This window comes from Drosophila nasuta, chromosome 3, assembly GCF_023558535.2.
Source record: "Drosophila nasuta strain 15112-1781.00 chromosome 3, ASM2355853v1, whole genome shotgun sequence".
Lineage (NCBI taxonomy): Eukaryota > Metazoa > Arthropoda > Insecta > Diptera > Drosophilidae > Drosophila > Drosophila nasuta.
The window spans coordinates 53757098-53780538 of NC_083457.1; the positions used below are offsets into that span (position 1 = coordinate 53757098).

Sequence of the window (23441 nt, forward strand, 5' to 3'; positions counted from 1 at the left end):
GTTGGAGTCGATGTTGGAGTTGGAGTTGCGGATACAATTGAAGATTGAGGTGTGAGCCGACAAAGGAAATAACGCTGCTGCAATTTGCTTGCAAAAAGCGATGTGCTCATCATCATTAGAGCCGACTGCCCGGCTGCCTTCTTGGCCTGCAGTCTGAGTTGGAATTGTAGGTCTTATAGGTATTATATATGGTATACGATCATACATACTATTTGCTTTATGATTTTGTTAATTCTGCCTAGATGGCCGAAGCTGTGGGAAAGTCGACAGTCAACAGTCGACAGTCGCCGGCCATTTGAGAGAGCTTATTAAAATTGCGAATTTCGCTTAAAAATTTATTTAACAAAAGTGTCCACAGCTAGAAATTATGCGCAATTTGCGAACAATGGCCATCGTCTATCTGCGATTCTTCTTCTTTGGCTACCTGGTCAAAGTTACGTTAATCGCCAATCAATATACAAGCATTCCCAGCTTTTCGGGGCACTAGAATCGAAGCCTGAAGCCACAGGCAGCTGCCACAGGCGCGCCCATTAAACATAAACAAAATTAAGTGACCATTAAAATGCCATAAACTGGCGGCGGCGGCGACGGCGGCGTTCATGATCATGTCGCTGGATGCGCCTGGATTAACTGCGCTGAATCTGAATTTGAAAATCTGTTTTGGGGTCCAGCTCTTCCCCTTCCCCTCCATCAAGAGGCACTTTCGTTTAATGCCGCTGTTCTGTTGCAACAACTCGTCGGCCCACATAAATCGTGTACTTGCTGCTTGTAGCTTTCAATTTGTGACAAGCCACAGTGCACAAGTGGAGTCGAAGTTGCATTTGGAGTTGGAGTCAGGAGTTGCCTGAGTGCTAGCAAAATGCTGCGTGGGTGCTGCAGCTGAAGTGAAGTGCAACGCTGTCGCATCATCATGGAGTCCTCCCACCTCATCGTCTGACCGCTTACGCAAAATGTTTCAATTAAGCCCAACACACAGAATAGAGTTGCAGTTGGAGTCGAAGTTGGAGTCCAGCAGTTGCGCCGGAAGTTTCGAGCTGTGCTGAGAAATGGCAACGTGGCACGCAAATCATCAACAGCAAGCTGCGGGGTTTACCTTGATAACTGCTCAATAAGATGTTGCTCCGATTATTGGGTATTGGGCGCAGTTCTCCGCTGATTGATTTATCGTCGAGCGACGCGCAGCTAATTGAGTTATATTAAGCCAGCTCTCTCTTTTGTGGCAACGCTCTCACACACTGTCAGTGTGGCATGCCACAGACGAATGCCCGAGTTACGTATATGGCTAAAATGCGCCATTAATTGCATGGCATTGCTTTAATATTTATTGTCAATTATTGTTAGTTTAATTGTCAATTATTAAATAATATTTTGTATTGACATCTTGTCGGTGTCACTGGAAAATCGCCGCTGCAAACGCTGCGTATGCGCAATGCCCAATCTCTCACACACTACAATCAATGCGTAGCTCAGTTGCCACATCGGATTCCCAGGCATCGAGCATCGCTCACTTGTCATGTGGCATTCGCAGTTGAGACTTCAGACGACTTCACACGCACTCCGAACTGTTGCAACGTGTCTGCCAAATGATCTGCATCTGTTTTTTTTTTTTCTTCGCTTTCGACGCACCCTTTTGAGTAGTCGAGGGAGCGCGTAATCAATTACCACTGTCAGAGCAGCTGTGTGAGAGGCTTGATTAAAGGTAGAGTAATTCCGAATGTATCAAGTTATTCAATTTGATTTAGTTTATTATTATTCCCCATACAGTTTTTTGTTGAAGAGTATCTGCACTTCGTTGTTCCTCTCGAGGTTCACCTCGTTTCGCAATTTTACAACTTAATAAAGCCGATGATGAGAAGATGCCTTCTCGATTGCAGGTGCTAAAAGCTGAAGTAGCCGCTCTGCTGCTGCTTTGGATTTTTACAACCTGATGTATATATTGATGTATATCAACTGCAATCAACGGCTCCCGATTTCAATCTGCAACTCTCTCCCTTTCGCTCACTCTCTCTCTGTCTTTAACTGTGACAAAAGCTGTGCGCGGCATGATCAAGGCCAGGTTGCAGCTTCTTGGCTGATGTGCTCTGATGAACGGGCGTCTTGCTCACTTCGATTGTTACGTGCTGCTGCCTCGCTTCATTATTTATTGTCTAGAGCCGCCTTCCTCCCATCTCTCAGTCTGTCTCTCTCTCTCTGTGGAGTCTTGCATTGATTCTGTGGGCAGCTGGCGTAATTGCCAATGTGGCAAACAAATTGCAAACGCTGATCCAGCTTGAATCTGCTGCTGCTGCTGCTGCGGCGACTGCGTTGCCAATTGTTGATTTAGTGGCCTCGGGCTGCGCTCTAATGCGGGGATTAATCGCACAATTAACGGGCCAAACATTTTGACAAACTAAAAAATGCCAGACGATTTGTCAAGGCAAAGGTGGTCGTCGCTTTCGTTGTCGTTTTCCTCGTCGTTGTCTCAGCTAGGTGTGGTCGCCTTGTGGGTGGTTGGGCGGCGTTTGCTTGCAGCATACGTGAGTCAAAAAAGCAATAAGCACACGCGTAAATCAACAGGACATGCGGCAGGAAGACAGGAGCCAGCAGAAGCAAGCCACCTGCTCGTTGCTTCTAATCAAGTCAGACGAACGACTACGATGCGATGTTGTCCTGGCTGGTCGCCTCGTAAAAACCAAATGAATGGCTGCAGTTCCAGGAGCTGCTGCCTCGAAAAAACTTTACGACAAGCCACACAAATTGGACGCTCTTGTTTCGGGGCCGGAACTGTTTGCTTATTAAACTCACTTACGTGGGTATAACAGTTTTGTCGTTGAGAAAGGTATTTCAATGCTTTAAATATATAATTGGTTACTACTTTATAGTAGTTACTAATTAATTCCCTTAGTTGGTGCTGTGAATTCAAATTTGTATAACAGTACGCATTGTGTATAACAGTTTGCATAATAAGCATAGGTTACACTTGTAAAGAGTTCTAATGAGTTAGTACTTACTACTATGTATTAGCTGTAGATGTATGTTCTTATCTGTATAACAGTTTACTTTGCATTATGTATAGCAGTTTGGATAATAAGCGAAATGCTCAAACTAAAGTAATTTCTACATGTTGTATGTATAACAGTTTGTATAACAATGTGTATAACAGTTTGTATAACAAATTTGTAAAGATAAAATTTGTTATTTTTGTTACTGATATAAAAATAATTTTTATGTAAACTTGTTTTTAGATGTATGTATAACAGTTTGTATAACAATGTATATAACAGTTTGTATAACAAATTTGTAAAGATAAAATTTGTTATTTTTGTCACTGATATAACAATTATTTTTATATAAACTTGTTTTTAGATGTAAAGAGTATGGAGGCTTCGTTGTTTCTTGATGCAGCAATCTTCTTGTTTTATGGCCTTGCATCAAGTCGCATTCGCATCATGTTGACGCTGATCACAAGGCCCACGGACGACTCATGGCAGAGGGCAATGAGTTCGAGGCGCCCCCTGATGATGCCGGCCATTTGCATGCCGTATACCGCATGCCACTCGGTGTCTACACACATTTTTGGGCGCAAATGAAATGCAATTTTAGCCAAGAGGCGAGCTCTTATCATTTGTGTATCATCAGCAGGGAAATTAAATAAAATTTGTGCTGTCAAGGAGCCAAAAACAGACAAAACTTGTAGGAGGCAGCCACCGACGCGCCTTTGACGTTGAATGCCACATCTGAATGCTGAATACCGAATACCGAATGCCGAATGCTCAAAAAGCTGATTCCAATCGTCTGCGGGGCTGCTGCGCTCCGTTTGGCAGCGCCAGGCGGGCGATTTTTGCGATTGGAATCGCCTCGATGTCCATTTCACTTGCCCGCTGCAGGTTTCCCACACTCACGCACCCAATGCGACATTTTCTAAATCGAATGCATGCCAAAAAAAACAACAAGCGAACTCAAGGAGGGAAAAACCAACAACTCAAAGACAAACCGCAAAAGACTATAAAGATTTTTAATATGCAAGCGTCAGATAAGCGAGAAGGTGGAGGAAGGAGATGAGGAGGCGGCGGCTGAGCAAAGCGCAGCTGCTGCCGCATTAATTACACCACAGTGCGCTGCTTTGTGGCAGTCAGCGAGAGGGCAAAGAACGAGGGCGAAACCTGCTTGGCCGGTCGACTGCTATCCGCTGTTGGCCTGTTGGCCTGGCCAAAAGGCACCCGCATAAGCTGCTTCGGCTGCTGCTGCTGCTGAACCATTCATGCTGCGATAGACTGCACATAAAATTCATAGCTTTTTGAATGTCATTTGTCGTTAACAGGCCGCAAGTTTGTTTCAAATTGACTTGGGAATGGCAAACAGAAAAAAAATCCAATCAAATCAATGGCAGCCACAAAAAATAAGTGAATGACTCCCGGCTTTGCCAAGATTATGACAGCAAAAGCGTGAGACGAACCGATGCTGATCTTCAATGAAGATTTCATTGAAGGCAATGACAGTTTATACTCGTATAAGTTTTAATTACTTGTGCATGCGCTTGTGTAACACTTTTTATTTGCCCGTTGGTGTTTAAGCATCCCATTCACGAACTGTTCAAATAATCCCTTATACTGCTTTACATGCTGCTGCTGACCGTAAAGGTTTCTGCATGCCATCGCCAAAGCAGCACTTCCCTGGAAAACTGTCACATTTATGAAGCATCCGATGAGTACGCGTTGCGTATATGTTAGCAGTTAAGCAGCCTCATCATCACTACTATCGTCATTATCATTGGGCCTAGGCCCAGCTAATGGCCAGGAGCAGGAATGTCATCGCTGTCCATTTTCATTGTACTCAGTGGTCGCAATTGGCGATTATGCCGCCACGATAAGCATATTGGTAGCATCTCACATCTCGCATCTCGCTTCGATCTGACCAATGGCGCACCAAAGTGGCAACAGCAATTTGTAGCTGGGTGAACGTGTATTGACCAAAACGGCAGCTAACTTTTTGCACTCTGTCTGCCTGTCGCTTAATTAATAGACAGTCGCTCCATGGACTGCTGTTTTGCTGTTGCTTTTGCTGTTGCTGTTTGCAGCAGTTGACCACTTGCATATGATCAATACGTGTTGATTAGTGTCCGGTATCGGGACTGGCATCGTGCCCTCGTATCGTTTGAGTATCTCGCATGATGTTTGCTTGGCGCTCGACTTTTATGGGCCGTTGTGTTGACAATTTTGTTGCCATATGAGCAACGGCCTTCATCGCAGTTCTTGTCGCATAAATCATGCTTGTGCTTTACGATTACTGCAGCTGCAAACTTCAACTCCAACTTCAACTCCAACTCCGACTCCAACTTCGACTTCGAGTGCAAATTGCAAAGCCGCCCAAAATGCAGGCGATTGGCAGTTGCGGGTGTTGCCGGTTGCCCGTTTCCCAGGCAGTCCGAAGGCAGCCAAGGCGACCTTAGCAAATATGCAGTGCAATGACATTAATTTATTGCTCAGAATGCAATCAAATTGCACAGAGTCAAGCGGCATGGCACCATGGAAATCAATGAGCTCTGGCTAAGGTCGTGTGTGGGTGTAGCGACTTTAACAACAAGCCACTCAGCAAGGCAGCCAGACTTACCCAGACTAACTCCACAACAACGTGGACAACAACAACAACAACAGCAACAGCAACTGCACCTGTTGCAGCTGCAACTTCAACAACAACAGCAACAGCAACAACAACATCAAGCTCTGTGTGGCTTTTGGGCTTGAGGCCTCCATGTGCATGCAAATTTGTGATTAAGGTCAGCTGGCTTCATCATCAACTATGTTCTGGGTTCATCTTTAAAATATCTGCTATTTGCTCGTGGGTGCCTCGTGGTCCTCTCAGTTGGAGCCAGACGTGCTTGCAACGCTAGCGGCAATGAGCATTCTCAGACAGGGAGGAAGGGGGAAGGAAACCTTGATGAGCTTTAAGTGTTTGGTGAAAAGAATGCATAACAAATGCACAAGAATGCATGTTTGAAGGTATAACAGTTTGTATAACAATTTTCATGTTTAAATATTGCTATGTATATGCTATGCTATTTGCCTAAAAATATGATAGATACTATTGTAATTATAGTATAATAGTATAACACTTAGTTAGTAAATATGTATAACTCTTAGCTGATTATAACAGAAAACAAAACTACATAATTATATATCCAGTGCAATGTTTCTGTATTGAAAGGCTGCCACAAAATGCTGCAGTTACTATTAGTATAACAGATAGTTATATAACAATTTGATTCTGTTGAATCATGCCCAAAGTTTGTTAAATTTTTTAAATTTTAACCTACAGAAAATATAAAAAATATGTTCATATACATTTTTTTTCTTATATACCGGAATTATTGCAGTTGGACTAGTATAACAGTTAACTTGGCATAACGTTTCTGCTAAAACGAACACAAAAGCGGAACAAATTTTCAATGGAAAGTATATATCTAACAAAAAAGGTTTGTATAACACACATTTTTATTCAACAGAGACGTTTTTCAAGCGTAGCAAATGCGAATTAAAATTGCCTCTTATTCAACTGCAACCATTTAATGAATCAGTCCACAGCAAATCAATGTGTCTCATTTAATTGCTTAGCAAATGGAGTACGACTATAAAAAGGCCTGAGAGACTATTTCGATAGTGCGAAATCAACATGAGAATCGCTTTGATTTGTGTGGTAAGAACTAAATATTAGTTCACAAAGTCAAAGTTTATAATTCAAATATTGATATTACAGACTTTTTTGGCTTTGACTGCTCAGTCAGTCTTATCGAATTACCTGGTTCCCGTGGGACAAAACCAATGCGGTCAGGGATATCCAGGTGCGTATGTAAATAATCTTTAACTTCTTAAGATAGTCTTATTTCCAATTGAATATTCAGGTAGCAAAATACTAGATGTTCTCGGTCGTTGGCAATTTGGAACATGTGGCGGATCTTTCCCGGGTCTACCTGGACGACCAAGTAAGTATCTAAATAGTTATTAACTCATTAAGATAATCTAATTCAGAATTGAACATTACATACAGTAGGTATAAGACCTTATCCAGGGATCCGACGTCCCCCCGGATCCAGAGTAATAATTCTACCTCCGAACCGGCTACCTAGTCTACCAAACCTACGTCCACCTTGTTACCCACCTTGTTGTCAACCTTGTGACCCTATTTGGCCACAACCAAGTTGTGTGTCAGTCTCTCTAGAATGTCGGCTAAAGGTGCATCGCTACCCCTATTACCCTATCTGGCCCGGACAGCCCGGAATTGGTGGACTGCCCGGACTAGGTGGACTGCCCGGACTAGGTGGACTGCCCGGAACCAGTGTACTGCCCGCTACTCAGCCCGGACAAGGACTAATTGGAATTCCCAGTATAAATGGACTGTCCCAAGGTGGACAACGCGTTAGAGACCCTTTCTTTAGCTACAATGATCCAATTGCACCAGAGGACGAATCCGGAGCTTTTCTGAATAAAAATGATGAGGTCAATGCTAATGATCCAGCCGATTACAACTCCAACCATGATACCCCTGAACAACCCGACTACTCGGCTCTTCAGGATGCGCCTCATGGTCAAGTCTAAGACACTTTCTTGCTTTTAAATATTTTTTGTCAATCAGCAAATACACATGTAAAGTGTAAATAACAATTTAATTTGTTTTTGAACATTAAAAGGATATCTGAATATAGAATTTCAATTCATTCTGGAGTTAAATATTAGACAAAGAAAAAAGATGATAACGTCATATCAGGAATAATTCTTGAACCATGATGATAGTTGTGTCATATTAAAATGTAACCCAAAAGACGCATTCTTAAATCAACACCAAAATTCTACAATAACACCATTCTTCAAATTAAACAAATATATTTCTGTTTTTAAAGTAAATTGTATTCTTTAATGAGTCTTCCAAAAAGTGCGTTTCAATATTTGATATATTTAATTTAATCTACTTTATTTTCCTCTAGCGTAGAAGAATATTATTACTCTGTGAGTACGAAAGGAAGGAAGCATCTGCGACCCTATAAAGTTTATTATACTTTATAGTATAATAAGTTAATTATACTTTATACTATTATATAGTAGAAGGGTATTACAACTTTATGCCGGCAGGAGATGTATGTAACAGGTAGAAGGAGGCATCTCCGACCCTATTAGGTATATATATTCTTGATCAGCATCAACAGCCGAGACGATCTAGCCATGTCCGTCTGCCCGTCTGTGTGTCTGTCCGTATGAACACCTAGATCTCAGAGACTATAAGAGATAGAGCTATAATAATTTTCAACTGCAACCATTTAATGAATCAGTCCATAGCAAATCAATGTGTCTCATTTAATTGCTTAGCAAATGGAGTACGACTATAAAAAGGCCTGAGAGACTATTTCGATAGTGCGAAATCAACATGAGAATCGCTTTGATTTGTGTGGTAAGAACTAAATATTAGTTCACAAAGTCAAAGTTTATAATTCAAATATTGATATTACAGACTTTTTTGGCTTTGACTGCTCAGTCAGTCCTATCGAATGGCCTGGTTCCCTTGGGACAAAACCAATGCGGTCAGGGATCTTCAGGTGCGTATCTAAATAATCTTTAACTTCTTAAGATAATCTTATTTCCAATTGAATATTCAGTTGGAAACCTAATAGATATTATCGGTCGTTTGGTATCTGGACCATGTGGTGGATCTTTACCGGGACTACCTGACCAATTGCCAAGTAAGAATCTAAATAGTTTTTAACTCATTAAGATAATCTAATTCAGAATTGAACATTTAGATATACGTATACCTCGTTATCGAGGTAGAGTTAGGCGTCGGCCTTACCGCTCCGGATCCAGAGTAGTAATTATAAATCCTCCGAACCGGCCCGTGCTACCTAGTTTTCCAAACCTACGTCCACCTTGTTACCCACCTTGTTGTCCACCTTGCTACCCGCCACAACCAAGTTGTGTGTCAGTCTCTCTAGAATGTCGGCTAAGGGTGCATCGCTACCCCTATTACCCTACCTGGCCCGGACAGTCCGGAATTGGTGGACTGCCCGGACTAGGTGGACTGCCCGGAATAGGTGGACTGCCCGGAATAGGTGGACTGCCCGGAACCAGTGTACTGCCCGGTGGACAGCCCGGACTAGGACTAATTGGAATTCCCGGAATAGATGGACTGTCCCAAGGTGGACAAGGCCTTCAAGACCCTTTCTTTGGCTACAATGATCCAATTGCACCAGAGGACGAATCCGGAGCTCTGCTGAATAAAAATGATGACGTCAATGCTAATGATCCAGCTGATTACAACTCCAACCATGATACCCCTGAACAACCCGACTACTCGGGTCTTCAGGATGCGCCTCATGGTCAAGTCTAAGACACTTTCTTCCTTTTAAATATTTTTTGTCAATCAGCAAATATACATGTAAAGTGTAAATAACAATTTAATTTGTTTTTGAACATTAAAAGGATATCTGAATATAGAATTTCAATTCATTCTTGAGTTAAATATTAGACAAGGAAAAAAGATGATAATGTCATATCAGAAATAATTCTTGAACCATGATGATAGTTGTATGTAACCCAAAAGACGCATTCTTAAATCAACACCAAAATTCTACAATAACACCATTCTTCAAATTAAACAAATATATTTCTGGTTTTAAAGTAAATTGTATTCTTTAATGAGTCTCCCAAAAAGTGCGCTTCAATATTTGATATAATTGAATCTACTTTATTTTCCTCTAGCGTAGAAGAATATTATTACTCTGTGAGTACGAAAGGAAGGAAGCATCTGCGACCCTATAAAGTTTATTATACTTTATAGTATAATAAGTTAATTATACTTTATACTATTATATAGTAGAAGGGTATTACAACTTTATGCCGGCAGGAAATGTATGTAACATGTAGAAGGAGGCATCTCCGACCCTATTAGGTATATATATTCTTGATCAGCATCAACAGCCGAGACGATCTAGCCATGTCCGTATGAACACCTAGAGATCTCAGAGACTATAAGAGATAAAGCTATAATAATTTTCAACTGCAACCATTTAATGAATCAGTCCACAGCAAATCAATGCGTCTCATTTAAATGCTTAGCAAATGGAGTACGACTATAAAAAGGCCTGAGAGACTATTTCGATAGTGCGAAATCAACATGAGAATCGCTTTGATTTGTGTGGTAAGAACTAAATATTAGTTCACAAAGTCAAAGTTTATAATTCAAATATTGATATTACAGACTTTTTTGGCTTTGACTGCTCAGTCAGTCCTATCGAATGTCCTGACTCGAATTGAGGATGGCTCCGTGCGATTGATTCCCTTGGGACAAAACCAATGCGGTCAGGGATCTTCAGGTGCGTATCTAAATAATCTTTAACTTCTTAAGATAATCTTATTTCCAATTGAATATTCAGTTAGCAAAATACTAGATGTTCTCGGTCGTTGGCAATTTGGAACATGTGGCGGATCTTTCCCGGGTCTACCTGGACGACCAAGTAAGTATCTAAATAGTTATTAACTCATTAAGATAATCTAATTCAGAATTGAACATTACGTACAGTAGGTATAAGTCCTTTTCCACGGATCCCGCGTCCCCCCGGATCCAGAGTTATAGTTCTACCTCCAAACCGGCTACCTAGTCTACCAATCATACGTCCACCTTGTTACCCACCTTGTTGTCAACCTTGTGACCCTATTTGGCCACAACAAAGTTGTGTGTCAGTCTCTCTAGAATGTCGGCTAAGGGTGCATCGCTACCCCTATTACCCTACCTGGCCCTACCCACCGCCCGGAATTGGTGGACTGCCCGGAATAGGTGGACTGCCCGGAATTGGTGGACTGCCCGGAACCAGTATACTGCCCGCTACTCTGCCCGGACAAGGACTATTTGGAATTCCCGGAATAGATGGACTGTCCCAAGGTGGACAAGGCCTTCAAGACCCTTTCTTTGGCTACAATGATCCAATTGCACCAGAGGACGAATCCGAAGCTCTGCTGAATAAAAATGATGACGTCAATGCTAATGATCCAGCCGATTACAACTCCAACCATGATACCCCTGAACAACCCGGCTACTCGACTCTTCAGGATGCGCCTCATGGTCAAGTCTAAGACACTTTCTTGCTTTTAAATATTTTTTGTCAATCAGCAAATACACATGTAAAGTGTAAATAACAATTTAATTTGTTTTTGAACATTAAAAGGATATCTGAATATAGAATTTCAATTCATTATGGAGTTAAATATTATACAAGGAAAAAAGATGATAATGTCATATCAAGAATAATTCTTCAACCATGATGATAGTTGTATCATATTAAAATTTAACCCAAAAGACGCATTCTTAAATCAACACCAAAATTCTACAATAACACCATTCTTAAAATTAAACAAATATATTTCTGCTTTTAAAGTAAATTTAATTCTTTAAGAAGTCTGCCAAAAAGTGCGCTTCAATATTTGATATATTTGAATCTATTTTCTTTTCCTCTAGCGTAGAAGAATATTATTACTCTATGAGTACGAAAGGAAGGAATCATCTGCGACCCTATAAAGTTTATTTTTTAAATGTTTGTCTATATGTTCACTTAGAGAAATAGAGGCATGTGACTTTAAGACTTTACAGGCCTTATAATTTGTGCTTGAGATAAGTTAAAAACATATAGGTTATTAATGTAATATGGGAAACCCCGCCGGAAGTTGTTAGATCTTAATTGAATTCCTATACAATTTTGTAGTTTGGCATTCCGGGATATATTTTTATTTCATATGTTCATATTGTTATATAATATATATCGTTTGGTATATGTGAGTATTTTTTTGGTAAATTGATTTGATATAACTTAATGATAATGGGAAACTTTTCCAAGTGTTTGCTTATTTTGTTGTTTTGTTTATTATGCAACTCGGTATTTCAGATTCTGTAAACTCAGTGTGATAAATCAATGAGTGGCGCTTTAATTTGCAAACGAAAACCTTAAACCATAAAACTGTGCAAATAACATTTAAAACTAATGCATTATCTAACCCTTAGATTAGACGTTAGCAACATGTCCCCTTATTTACTTGGCTTGGTAACTTGAAAATAAACCATAACAAAGCACTTCGATAACTATTTTCGAATTACTTGCAGTTGCTAATTGCACTTTCGATTCAAGCAATCGACTCAGAGCCATGGTCATATGGAAATAAAAGAATCACAGTCGCAAATCGAAATAATGGAAGATATCAGACTAGGCGGTTATTTAACCCTCCAAGAGCTGCCACTGTTAAGGTAAAACGTGAACCCGACACACAACTTACTTCCAAAACACTGATGTCACTCGCTGGTTAGCTAATAATTGTATACTAGAACTATTAAATTGTAAAATGCTTAAATATATATTTCGTATTGAATTGAAATCAAATTTAGTTAATGGCCTTCATGACTTTAACACTTGATACATAAATGTAAATGAAATCTGGCTGTTGACCAACACCTAACAAACAATTAACAAAGTTATGACGAATCGATTCGAATGTTGTACTCTGAACATAATAACAATAAAAGTGGCGAAAAAAATTTCTATTAACACCTTTGGACTACATCAGCAGCAATCAGTTAACACTGAAAGCCGACTTGGCGGGTCCAAGTCTTTAAGGACTTTGGTCAGGCAAGTATCTGTGGCTTAATTGCCAAGCCAGAGCTGTTAATGACCGCCAACGGGTTGCCAGTTTGGAGTGGCGAGTTTGCCAACTCGTAAGTTGCCACTAGCAAAAGCAAAAGCAAAAGCCAAAGAAAAAGGCAGCTTCCGTTCCCAGGCTGGGGCACAAATGCTCGCTGCCCAGTTGGTGCTCACAAAAGCGCCACGGGGCATACTTCCGGCATAAAAATGTGTGTCATAAAATTGTCCCTCTCAGTCCGCCTCAAGTGAAGTGGATAGCCACAGCCAAAGCCTTTTGCATTAAATAAGTTTAATACCTAAATGAATAGAAAAGTAGTTGTTGCCACTTGCCAGTGGGTAGTCCACTCTCACTCTCACCTCGAATACTTCTATTAGTTAACTCCAAACTAATGGCCAATGAGCCGGACTTAATAGTCGGTGTAAAGTCATGTTTTCAAGCGCAAAATTCCCCAATAAAAAAAAAAAGCAAACCTTTCTAAACAGCCTCTTAAAATTGATTTATGTCAATTCTGAATAATTGGCTCCTGTGGCTAAAGGCTTCTGTTTAGTGAAGTTGCCTACATACGAGTATTTCCCTCCATTCATTAATTCACTTGGCTCGAACAATAACTAAATTTGCAGCACAACATACGGGCTGTTATTTAGAGTGTTATTTAGCAAATTAATACTTATCACTAGGAAGGTGTTCCCCCAGCAAATAAATAATTACTCATGTACCTGTATAATTCATTATAAATTGGGCAGTAATCGTTTTATTCAACGAGTGTGCAATTAATTCTCAAGATGCGAGAGATTTGTGGGTGGCTCAGTCGTCACACACAATTCCAAATTGAAGGTCGATGATTTGTCTTTTTTTTTGTTTTGTATTTTGCTGTTGTTGCTATTGTTTGTTTCCACTGAAATGCGCAAAACTTGTTTTCATCTTAATTAAAATATAGCGACTACAACATTTTTGGACCTAGAGATGTTTCGCTGGGCATCAGCTGAACTCGGCTCGAGTCTCTAGTTGCTTGCCAGCCACAGTCTCGGATAGTTCGACGACAACATGTCTGCGAATTTGTTCAGCTTGGTAGGTATTCGTTTAACCGATTACACGCGAGTATCTCATTTCATTTAAGATTTCGCTCTCTGCAGTTTATTATCATTCTCATTGCCAACGCGGTGCTGACGGCTGTGTTGCCTCGACTTCAAGATGAACACGTTCGGTTGGAGCCAACCGATGACAACAAATACTCCTACACCTTGAGGTAGATAAACAAGTCAAAGTCTATTTTGAGTGCTTCTCTAATCCACTTTGACATTCATGCTACTCGTAGAATCGAGCATCCGGATGGCGCAGTACGTGAGGAAACTGTGCAGGAGATCGACACTGGAGAGCCGCTTGTGAATGGCGTATTCAGACAGGACTTTGAGGCGGATGACAATGATTTGAAGAGAGTGCTCGTGATTACCTATGAGGCGGGACCCAATGGTTATGTGGCCAAAGTCCGCTTAGTGTTGGAGAAACGTGAACCCGTAATTCTCGGACTGAGCCCCAACGCACTGAAATCAGCAGCGGGTTAGCGGAATATTAAATTCGACCTCGCTTAGCGGCAGCAGAGAAATGGAAAATAGGTTGTTGCTTCTCTTGACCTATTTCCCCGTCACCTTTGCAGCCGTTAAGCGAGCTATAATTGTAATCAAATTAAGTTTTAGTTTAGTACACTAAGCTTGTGGTGTTATTGATTGCTGATAATAGATTTAAAGCCAGCCGGCGCTGTGGTCATTTTGTATAATTTTCGTATAGTTTTTGTTGGCTGGTGGAAGAGGCTCATTTAGTGGATCATTTGAGCATCACTTTCTTTGCCATTTCCCGTTGTGTTTGTCGGCGTTTTAGCAACGCATCCAATAATCACTTGAGCTGGTGTTGTGCCCCTTGTGGCACAACAGGCACAACTGCTGCCCCCGCTGCCACAGCTGCACAACTGTACCCCAAGCACGCAATCAAGCGGCAAATCAACAATTTTCCATAGCAATGAAGCGAACGGTTTGGCTTTGTGCGGGTGATTGACGCTTGTTGCATGCAACGGCAACGGCTGCGGCTGTGGCACAAACAACTTGAGGCACTCGATTTTTAAGTGGTCGTAACCGCAACGTGAAAATGCTTGCCAAATGGCCCCTCGGGCCCAACTTTCAACAGCCAACGCCAACAGCCACCGTCACAAGCAGAGAGTCCAAGCAGAGTCCCAATAGTGCAAGTAGGCAAACAGGTGAAATGTTTGCTACAAAAATCAACAGCTTTTGGCTCTGGCCTTTCTAACGTACTCTCCTTCCGCCTGCTGACACGCCTCCCGCAACGCCTTCGTCTTCGTTGTTGTTGACTCCTTTCTGCCTACTGTGCGTGCGTCAATATGCGTGCAACAAGTTTGCCTTGGCGGAGATTTTTGTGGGTGCCCCACACTTAAAATTTATTACAACTCGATTACTTGTACTTACCACATTTTTTTCGCTTTATTTTTTTTCCTTTTTGCCAGCTTACCAGATATCGATCAGGGTGCCCCGTAGGCCGAGCTGCCAGGCAACAGCCAACAGCCATCGGCGAGAGGCAGCTGCAGCAGCAGCAGCAGCAGTTGGTTCATTCGGCCTCGCATGGCCATCGATCGCCCACAACAAACACAAGAGTTCTCCTCCTCATCCTCATCCTCCTCCTGCTTCTTCTGGCTTTGCTGTTGCTGTTGCTGCATGTAAATTAGCATATCGTGCGCGTAATCTGGCCAACAGGAGGCTCCACTTCGCATCCTGCTGTTGCGGCATGCGAAGGCGTCATCGGAATCGGAATCCCAGCCGCTGCGCTGCGTCGGTCACGCAACCCAAAGAGTCCAACTCAATGCTGAAACACTGACCACTGTGTGGGCAGCTGAATTGCGAATTGAGTCTCAGTTGCAAGTCCATTTGCACACTCGTCTCTCTCTCTCTCTTTTTCGTTGTGCGTGCTGCACTTTAGCTTAATGACATTTTATCTCTTTGCAGCGCGCTGCCAAAATTGCGCATACGCAGCATTGTCGCTGCAAAGTGTTTGTTATGCAAGCATAAAAATGCCAGTGAGATTGTGTTTTTGTGTATTAAGTTGAGCATTTTTATGCAATTGGCAGCGGAAATTGTGCACATTGTTTTTTATGCCATTTTAATATGCAAAAGTTTGCGAGTTTGTTTCGAAACCTTTAGTTCTTCAACTGATTGTCTATGCATGCGAGTTGCCAAGTTTTGTCAACTGTGACTGGTCAAGGAACTAAGAATGGCAAACATTAAGTCACACCATCAAAATGCATTTAATTCTGTTTTTATTGAGTTGACAAATCCAATTAGCAGCAAGTTTTGCCCAATTTTAAAGGCAAAAAGGGACAAGACTTGACTCAAGCACTTGGAGTGCCAACTAAAGAGAGATTCTCACACACTCACTCCGTATTCACATCCTTCCTGGTCATATCCTTCCCTGGAGCATCGTCGTCGGGTCGCTTTAGCACTTGCCCGCAATATGCCATTAGAGCTCACGAACTTTTGGCCCTGCTGCGGTGACTTTTGCTTCTATTCCTGCTGCTGCTGCTGTTGCTGTTGGTGTTGCTGCTTCTTCTGTGGTTTCATCCGCATCCGCATGGGCGACACGTTGAAGCCGCATTGTTAACTGTTTGACTTTTCTTAAACTTTTGCCAGTGTCTCTGTCTCTGTCTCTGGCTGTTGCAGGCGGGCGGGCAGCGCATAAAAAATGTATACCAAATCCCTGCACTGCAGCTGCAGCATTACGTGGTTAGCGAATTTATTATGCAGTGCTTGTGGCAAGTTGTGCCCTGCCACTGCCACAGCTACTGCCACAGCAATCCACTCTCCACTCTGCTCGATGGTGGCACCAAACTACGATGACGACGCAGCCAAAGAGCCGCCAACGCTGCCTCTGTCTATGTGTGTTACGAGTTTCCTTTCGAATGTGTGTGTTTGCTTAAAGGTCCAACTGAGTTTGTGGCAACTACTTTTTGGCTACTTTGGATCGACTAATTGCCTTTTAACCAACAAATCGTGCAAGAAATCATATTGAACCAGGCGCTATTCATTAGTTCTAAAGCTGTGAATCGCACAAGTGCACTTCCAAATGCTTCTATACTTGGCTTTGAATGACTAGCAAATGCTCTATGTTAAAGTTAAGTAAGTAAAAGAAAAGTGTTATGAATATAGTAGGTAAGAAGAGTGTTGACTTTTTTAATGTAAAAGAAGATTAGAATTGTCAGGTTATATTTCGAGTGCTTTATTTTAGTTTATTTTAGACTTATGAATTAAATTGTGTAGAATTTATATTAGTGTTCCTCTTAATCTCATCGATTCTATCCGCTATCGATCTATAGATCGTGTCATGAATATACCGATATCATACTGATATGACATCGATATTGAAGTGAAAAAAGTTCTTGGAATTTATAAATAAATAATAGAAGAATATTAAAAAATACTTGAGCATTTCATACAATAACTAATATATTTATAAATGGTAAACATTCTTTTAACACATTATAGAGAATACTTTAAATTTGTTATCACTTTCTATCTTTTTTCTATGTTAAGTAAATAGTTTTATATTTCTTTATCGAATATATAAAATGTTGACATTATGCTTAATTTATGCTATTTTATTAATGCTCAATATGATTCTAAACTTTTTCTTCTTTGGCAAATATATGAAAACTTTTTAGTGAATTACTTAAATTTATTATTATATTCCTTACTATAACTAAAACTCCCTCAATTGGTAGTGCATGCAAGGCAAACAAATGGCAAAACAAAGCACATGCATGACACATGGACTTGAATACAGTTCTCAGCTCAGAGTTCTCAGTTCTCAGTTGTCGGTTGTCGGTTTTCGGTTCTCAGTTCAGTTGCGACTTGAACGCACTTGCTTAAAAATTCTATTTCTTAAACGTGCTCAGGGCATCGTCATTGGCATCCTTGCCGGCAGCAGGCTCCTGGCCGGCTGCGCATTTGCAGCAATACATATGTAAGTATGGTCTCTCAGATATATTTATCTATACATACAAGTGTATGTGCAACTTGGCCTGGGACTGAGGTCTTGCGTCTTGGCTGCTGCTGTGCAAATTTAAGTGTTTTGTACGTGCGCCAACAGCAATTGGCAAATTCAAAGGCGTGTTAGCATGCCATCAGAGCACAGTCGAGAGCAAAGGGTCGACTAGAGTCGACTCCGGGCGGACTGCTGCATGCCCCGGAGGGTGTTTGCGGGCGAATTATCCTTTCAATTTGACTTGGCATATGTGAGTAAGTAAGTGTGAGTCTGTGTGTGTGGCGAAATCGCATTTTAAATTTGGAAATGTCTTGAGATTTTCTTTTGCCAATTCGCATGTCCTTTTTTGCCATTTTGCCATATTGACGTATGCCTCGTTTCGTATGCGCTGGGGCAAATATCGCAATTGATTTATATTGAAAAGTCTTAGCCCAATATGCTTCGGTGTCTTGGCCACTTCCTGACATTTCCCTCTCTCCCAATGTAGTTGTGGCTTTTAGCTTAGACAGAAGCGGAAGTCACATCAATTGCCCAGGCTGATATGGGTCGACTGATGTCGTCGGCTGCGGCAGCGGTGTAGGAGCTAACATGTCTGATGCATCTGCTAATGCCACAAATTGCGGCAAACGAGTTATACGGCAGACAACAAGAACGCTGTCTGCAACATTTAATGATGATTTCATGTAGGTGCCGCCAATAAACTCAATGCTTAAATATTGCATTATTGATGCTACAGCAAGGCGTCTCTCTCTCTGTCTCTCGCTCATTTGATTCATAATTAGTTGGCTGCAGCCGCCGCGCTGCGTCGCGTCGCAGTTGACAACAGGTTGCAAGAATTGCAATCGCTGCAACCGTTGACACATCAGACATCGCGGACAGACAGACAGGCAGACGCACAGATTGGCTAAACGTTTTATGGCCACAAAGTACCGTTGACAATGCGACTGCAAATGCGATTGGGAATGCGAATGCAACACAGCGTTGCAACTGCGAATACTCGTACATACGCCCTGCAGCCAAATGTTGCAAACTTGCCAACTTTATGCAAAATGCAAATACATTTTGGCCTCAACTTCGGCTTTGACTGCAACTCCAACTTGGCTGATGAATGGCAAATGGAAACGACAAACGCAACTGAAGATGCCACTGAGCCTAGAACCGAATGATTAGAATGCCTGAAGAAAAAAAAGTCACTGAACTGTTGACTAAGCATTTGCATTGGCTGCTGAAATTATAGTTAAAGAAATTCTAAGAAAATGAAGAGTTAGATGAACTGCTCTTAGTCTTGAATTTATTTGAATTTTGTTGTCAATAAAAGTGTTATGAAACTGGAACGAAAACGAATGTGACAGACAGTTGAACTACTTGCAACACACAACGCAACTGAAGATGCCACTGAGCCTAGAACCGAATGATTAGAATGCCTGAAGAAAAAAAAGTCACTGAACTGTTGACTAAGCATTTGCATTAGCTGCTGAAATTATAGTTAAAGAAATTCCCAGAAAATGAAGAGTTAGATGAACTTCTCTTAGTCTTGAATTTATTTGAATTTTGTTGTCAATAAAAGTGTTATGAAACTGGAACGAAAACGAATGTGGCAGTTGAACTACTTGAACTACTTGCAACACACACTCTACACAGTATTTCAGGACATCAAGCGCCTGATCACAGTGATTATGAAATTAAATGCCTGCCCAGCCCTATTGCCAACGCTGCAAATTGATACCCGAAACAAATGGACACGCAACGCTGGCAACTGTAGCAACTACCAGGGGCGTGGCAGACGCGGCAGCGAGGCAAGTGAGCAGAGAAATTGGTGTTCATAATTCATGACAGCGGCGGTGGTGGTCATGTGGCTCATGTGGCTCATGTGGTGCTCGAGCAAATGGCAAGTGCACATAGCTCCATGCTGCATGCAATTATCCAGTGGAACAACACCTTCACTTGCAACTTGCAACTTGCAACTGTGGCAGCCACCACACGCTGCCAATTGCCGTAAAAGGCGTGCTGTAAATCGAGTAGGCATATGGAGACATACACACTAGTCGACTCTTTGCATATGTAGCTATTATTTTATTTTAATTTAATTGAAACATTTTTAGACGCTTCGAGGCGACAATCGATTGAAGTGCAGCCGCTGCCGCTTCGGTTGCAGTTGCTGTTGCTGTTGATGCCATCGATTTGCATGCCCCCTCGAGGAGAGATCGTTGCAACAACTTCGATTTCGAATTGGACTCCGTCTCCATGTTGCGATGCTTGTCGCCTGTCACATTGACAGTTCCCCCCTCCGATCTCTTCGACTGTGACTGACAAACTACAACGCAGACACGTCTGCAGCTTTGTTTTTCTTTAATTTTTTACTTAATTAAATTTGAATTTGTAATTTGCGCGGCGCTCAACTATTTTGCCGTCGAAGACGAAGTCGAAGTCGACGCCTGCAAAATAAATCTGCAAGCCATATGAGCTATGTTGTGTCTGCTTTCGTTGTTGTTGTTGTTGTTGTCGTTGCAGGCCATTGCCATGCTCTTGCTCTTGCTCTTGCCATGTTGTTTAGCATTGAAAATGATGTACAAGTTGCTGTTGCTCTTGCTGTTGCTGTTGTTGATGTTGATGCGTTGGTGTTGCAACGACCAGACCAACGCCTGGCCAAGCCTCGAGCCTTGCGTCTTTTGCCCGCGCCTTGCCTTGCCTTGTCTTTGCCTTGCCCCGCGGCTGCTCCGCTCTGCTCTGCTCTGCTCTGTTGTGTCTGTTGCACCAAACTGAATGACTGACTGCCTGACTGTGCGTCTGTGCGTCTTTGCGCACTTGCAGCCAAAACACTCCCACCCAGAGGGGGGCATGCTGCAGTTGCAGTCAGCGCGGCACAAGATTTATCACATTGTTCCACAGATTGTCTGCAGATTTTATATATGCGAGTATATGCACATACTCTCTCTCTCTACGCTATGACGATGACGATGACGATGACGATGAGGATGAGGATGAGCTGCATGAGCAATGCACCCGCGCCTACCACAACAAATCCAAAGCACTCAGCGACAGCTAAGTGAGTGTCACAGCGACAAGGGCTGCTCGAGTTGTTGTTAAAGAAAATACAAAAGAAAATGAGACTACCGGAAAATGTATTAACGAATTTCTTATTTATTATTTAGTATAAAGTATTTCAAAGAAATTTCAGTTCACGAAGATACAAAAACATAAATCTGAATACGAAAATTTTGTAAATAAATTAGTAATATATGCCTTTAAATGTTTGTTTTATTAAAGTTCGTTCCTATATATATATTAAATATTAGACATCGTATATCTATCAAATCTATTTCTTTTTAAGGTCGAGTATTAAAAATATTTTAAATTTTAAGGAATCAACAGATATTAATATAAAAAAAAACAAGTGAGAAAACTACAATCGATTGTATATATTCGATTTAAAAATATACCAAAAATATACCAAAAAATATATCAAAAATATACCAAAATACCACATAAATACCAAAATATATATCGATTGGCATATCGATGAAGAACCAAATTCGAAAGATCAAGTATTATTTTAAAATATATCAAATAATATACCACAAAAATACTAAAATATATATCGATCGGTATATCGATGAAGTACTACATTCAAAAGATACCTTTGAATTTAAAATATACCAGATTATCAACCAAAGCAGAAAAGTCATGATTACAGTTGGCGTAACTTGCCATATAGAAGTATTTCTTAAATATTTTTCCCAATTTTTATCAAATCGCAATCAAATTCTTAGCTATTCCAAAATTGGACTCAAGCTTCAAAATTACGCTTGTTATTCAATTGTTATTTTTTTGATTTACGGGTACAGAAGTGGGCGTGCCAAAAATTTGAAACCAAATTGATTTGATTAAAAATGCTTTCGAAGAAAAATTGTAGCTCTATCTCTTGAAATAGTGAAAAATTGCATGTAAATAATAAAATATTATATTTGTTATTGATTTTTAATATAATTTTACCACCAACTTTTCTTTCCCACCGCGCTGCAACTATAAATGCAGATCAGATCAGTGATCTGTAAGTCTGTTGAACTTCAGTGCAAATCGCATATTTTTGTGTGTGCGCAGGGAAAACTATTTGGTTGCTTACAGATTTTATTTTCTCTTTTTTTCTGTTTGGCTTTTTTTTCGAAATCTGTCTGCTGCAGAATGCTGCACTTGCTGTCTGCAATTGGCAATGTAATGAGCTTGATATGCATTTTCCAAAATCACACTAAACAGATGTCGCATAAAAGGAGTAGTCGATGCACAGCGATGCGATGCAATGCGATGCGGTTGTTGTTCCTAGTTTGTCGCCCTCGTCGTCGCATTGGTCCAAGTGCAAAGTTGCAGTTGCGATTGCAATGTTTTGTGGGGGAGTCTGTGTCTGGGGCAGCGATTTCCTTGTTGCATGTCACATTGCATGAGATTGGATAAATTTCCAAGTAAAGTCGTATAAATAGCCAAAGCGAATATGCATTTTGGATTTGGATTTGGATTTGCTGTGTGAGTTGCTAGCTTGCTAACCAAGCATAAAGTGTAACAAATTTTATGTTTCAATCAGACAAATTGTCGGAATTTGTTGCAAGCAGTCCGCTGTTAGTTGCCTCTTGCCTCTTCCCGCTTGCCACTCGCTGCTGCACAGGTAGCTAGAAACTACAAACTCGCCTGGTGGTCTTTCGCCACATCAAATCGAATATTTTAATGTGCTGCCAATCGAATTGATTTGATTTCGAACTCAATTCCCACACACACACAAGAAACAAGGGGAGAGAAACATATACGAATTATAATAGCAATAATAATAAAAATCATTTAATTTCAATAATTCGAAAGTTGCTTTCGTTTGCTATGGTCTTAATGAAAGGTCTCTGCTTATTGGCTAAGCTTCGTGGCTTATCTCTTCTGAAACTCTGGGCCCAAAATGTGCGCCTATGTGAGTGGCACCCACTGTGCCACGGCTCGCTCACAGTTATCCCATGCAACGCCGTCAGCCTCACCAATTCAAGTTAATTACTTTTCACTGCACTTGACTTTGGTCACACGCTCAATCTGCCACGGCCGCCGTCGCGTTGTCGTTGTTGTTGTCGTGGCTTTTCTCACCAGGGAAATCTGCCAAAACCAGGAAACACACAAAAGACACACTGAGATATATACCGAAGGAGATTCAAAGCTTGCTGAGTGGCATCCACATCGCAGTCTCTGCAGCCGCATGTTAATTTTCCGCATGCTAAACTTTTAGCACAGTAGCAAATGCGATGCCAGCGACGCGGGTGCCGGTCACTCGATGTGGTTTGTGTGGATGTGAATGCGAGTGTGGTTGCTGCTGCTGGTTTCCACTGGCCATTGGACGTGCCCAAATCGCCGCTAAATTGTTATCTATGAGTGCGGCGTGTGCGCTGGCATTTGGCAACAACAACAGCAACAACAACATCGAAAAAGTAACAGCCTTCGCTTTGGCATCTACTCAGTCTGGTAATTAAAAACACATTCAATGTGCGCAAAATCACAGGCCACGCCAGAGTCAGAGACTCAGAGAGTCTGAGGCTAGCAGATGCCGGCAATTTCCATTAGGGCTGCGGACCAAGCTCTGACTGGACTGGGCCATTAACTCTGCTTGTTTGACACATAATTCCATAACTCGCAGCCCGATCGCAACTCGTAGAAGGGGGCACACTCGACTACACTACAACTCGCTGCCCACCTCGTGCAATTATTCGCTTTTTGGCAGTGCAAACAATT

At 41.4% G+C, this 23441-nt stretch overlaps 4 protein-coding genes across 6 annotated transcripts; all 4 read left to right on the forward strand.

The window, feature by feature from the left end:
• Nucleotides 1–6589: 6589 nt before the first annotated feature.
• Nucleotides 6590–7686, forward strand: LOC132792110 (collagen alpha-2(IV) chain-like). 2 transcript variants are annotated; one of them, XM_060801344.1, is made up of 4 exons: nt 6590–6672; nt 6733–6817; nt 6878–6958; nt 7027–7686. In XM_060801344.1, exons 1-4 carry the CDS (start codon nt 6649–6651, stop codon nt 7569–7571), a joined length of 735 nt encoding a protein of 244 aa, XP_060657327.1. In that variant the 5' UTR covers nt 6590–6648; the 3' UTR covers nt 7572–7686. The 2 variants fall into 2 exon arrangements, with proteins under 2 accessions (XP_060657327.1, XP_060657326.1); XM_060801343.1 differs by having other exon boundaries at nt 6591–6672; nt 7024–7686.
• Nucleotides 7687–8370: 684 nt separating this feature from the next.
• Nucleotides 8371–9417, forward strand: LOC132792832 (collagen alpha-2(IV) chain-like). Its single transcript, XM_060802329.1, has 4 exons — nt 8371–8418; nt 8479–8563; nt 8624–8707; nt 8768–9417. The coding sequence occupies exons 1-4, from the start codon at nt 8395–8397 to the stop codon at nt 9349–9351; spliced, it is 777 nt and encodes a 258-aa protein (XP_060658312.1). The 5' UTR covers nt 8371–8394; the 3' UTR covers nt 9352–9417.
• A 661-nt stretch (nt 9418–10078) lies between these two features.
• On the forward strand, nt 10079–11208 carry LOC132792538 (uncharacterized). 2 transcript variants are annotated; one of them, XM_060801958.1, is made up of 4 exons: nt 10079–10161; nt 10222–10336; nt 10397–10477; nt 10543–11208. In XM_060801958.1, exons 1-4 carry the CDS (start codon nt 10138–10140, stop codon nt 11091–11093), a joined length of 771 nt encoding a protein of 256 aa, XP_060657941.1. In that variant the 5' UTR covers nt 10079–10137; the 3' UTR covers nt 11094–11208. The 2 variants fall into 2 exon arrangements, with proteins under 2 accessions (XP_060657941.1, XP_060657942.1); XM_060801959.1 differs by having other exon boundaries at nt 10546–11208.
• Nucleotides 11209–13583: 2375 nt separating this feature from the next.
• LOC132791751 (uncharacterized) lies at nt 13584–14404 on the forward strand. The gene is made up of 3 exons (XM_060800803.1): nt 13584–13715; nt 13781–13893; nt 13963–14404. Exons 1-3 carry the CDS (start codon nt 13692–13694, stop codon nt 14207–14209), a joined length of 384 nt encoding a protein of 127 aa, XP_060656786.1. The 5' UTR covers nt 13584–13691; the 3' UTR covers nt 14210–14404.
• The last annotated feature ends 9037 nt before the right edge of the window (nt 14405–23441 follow it).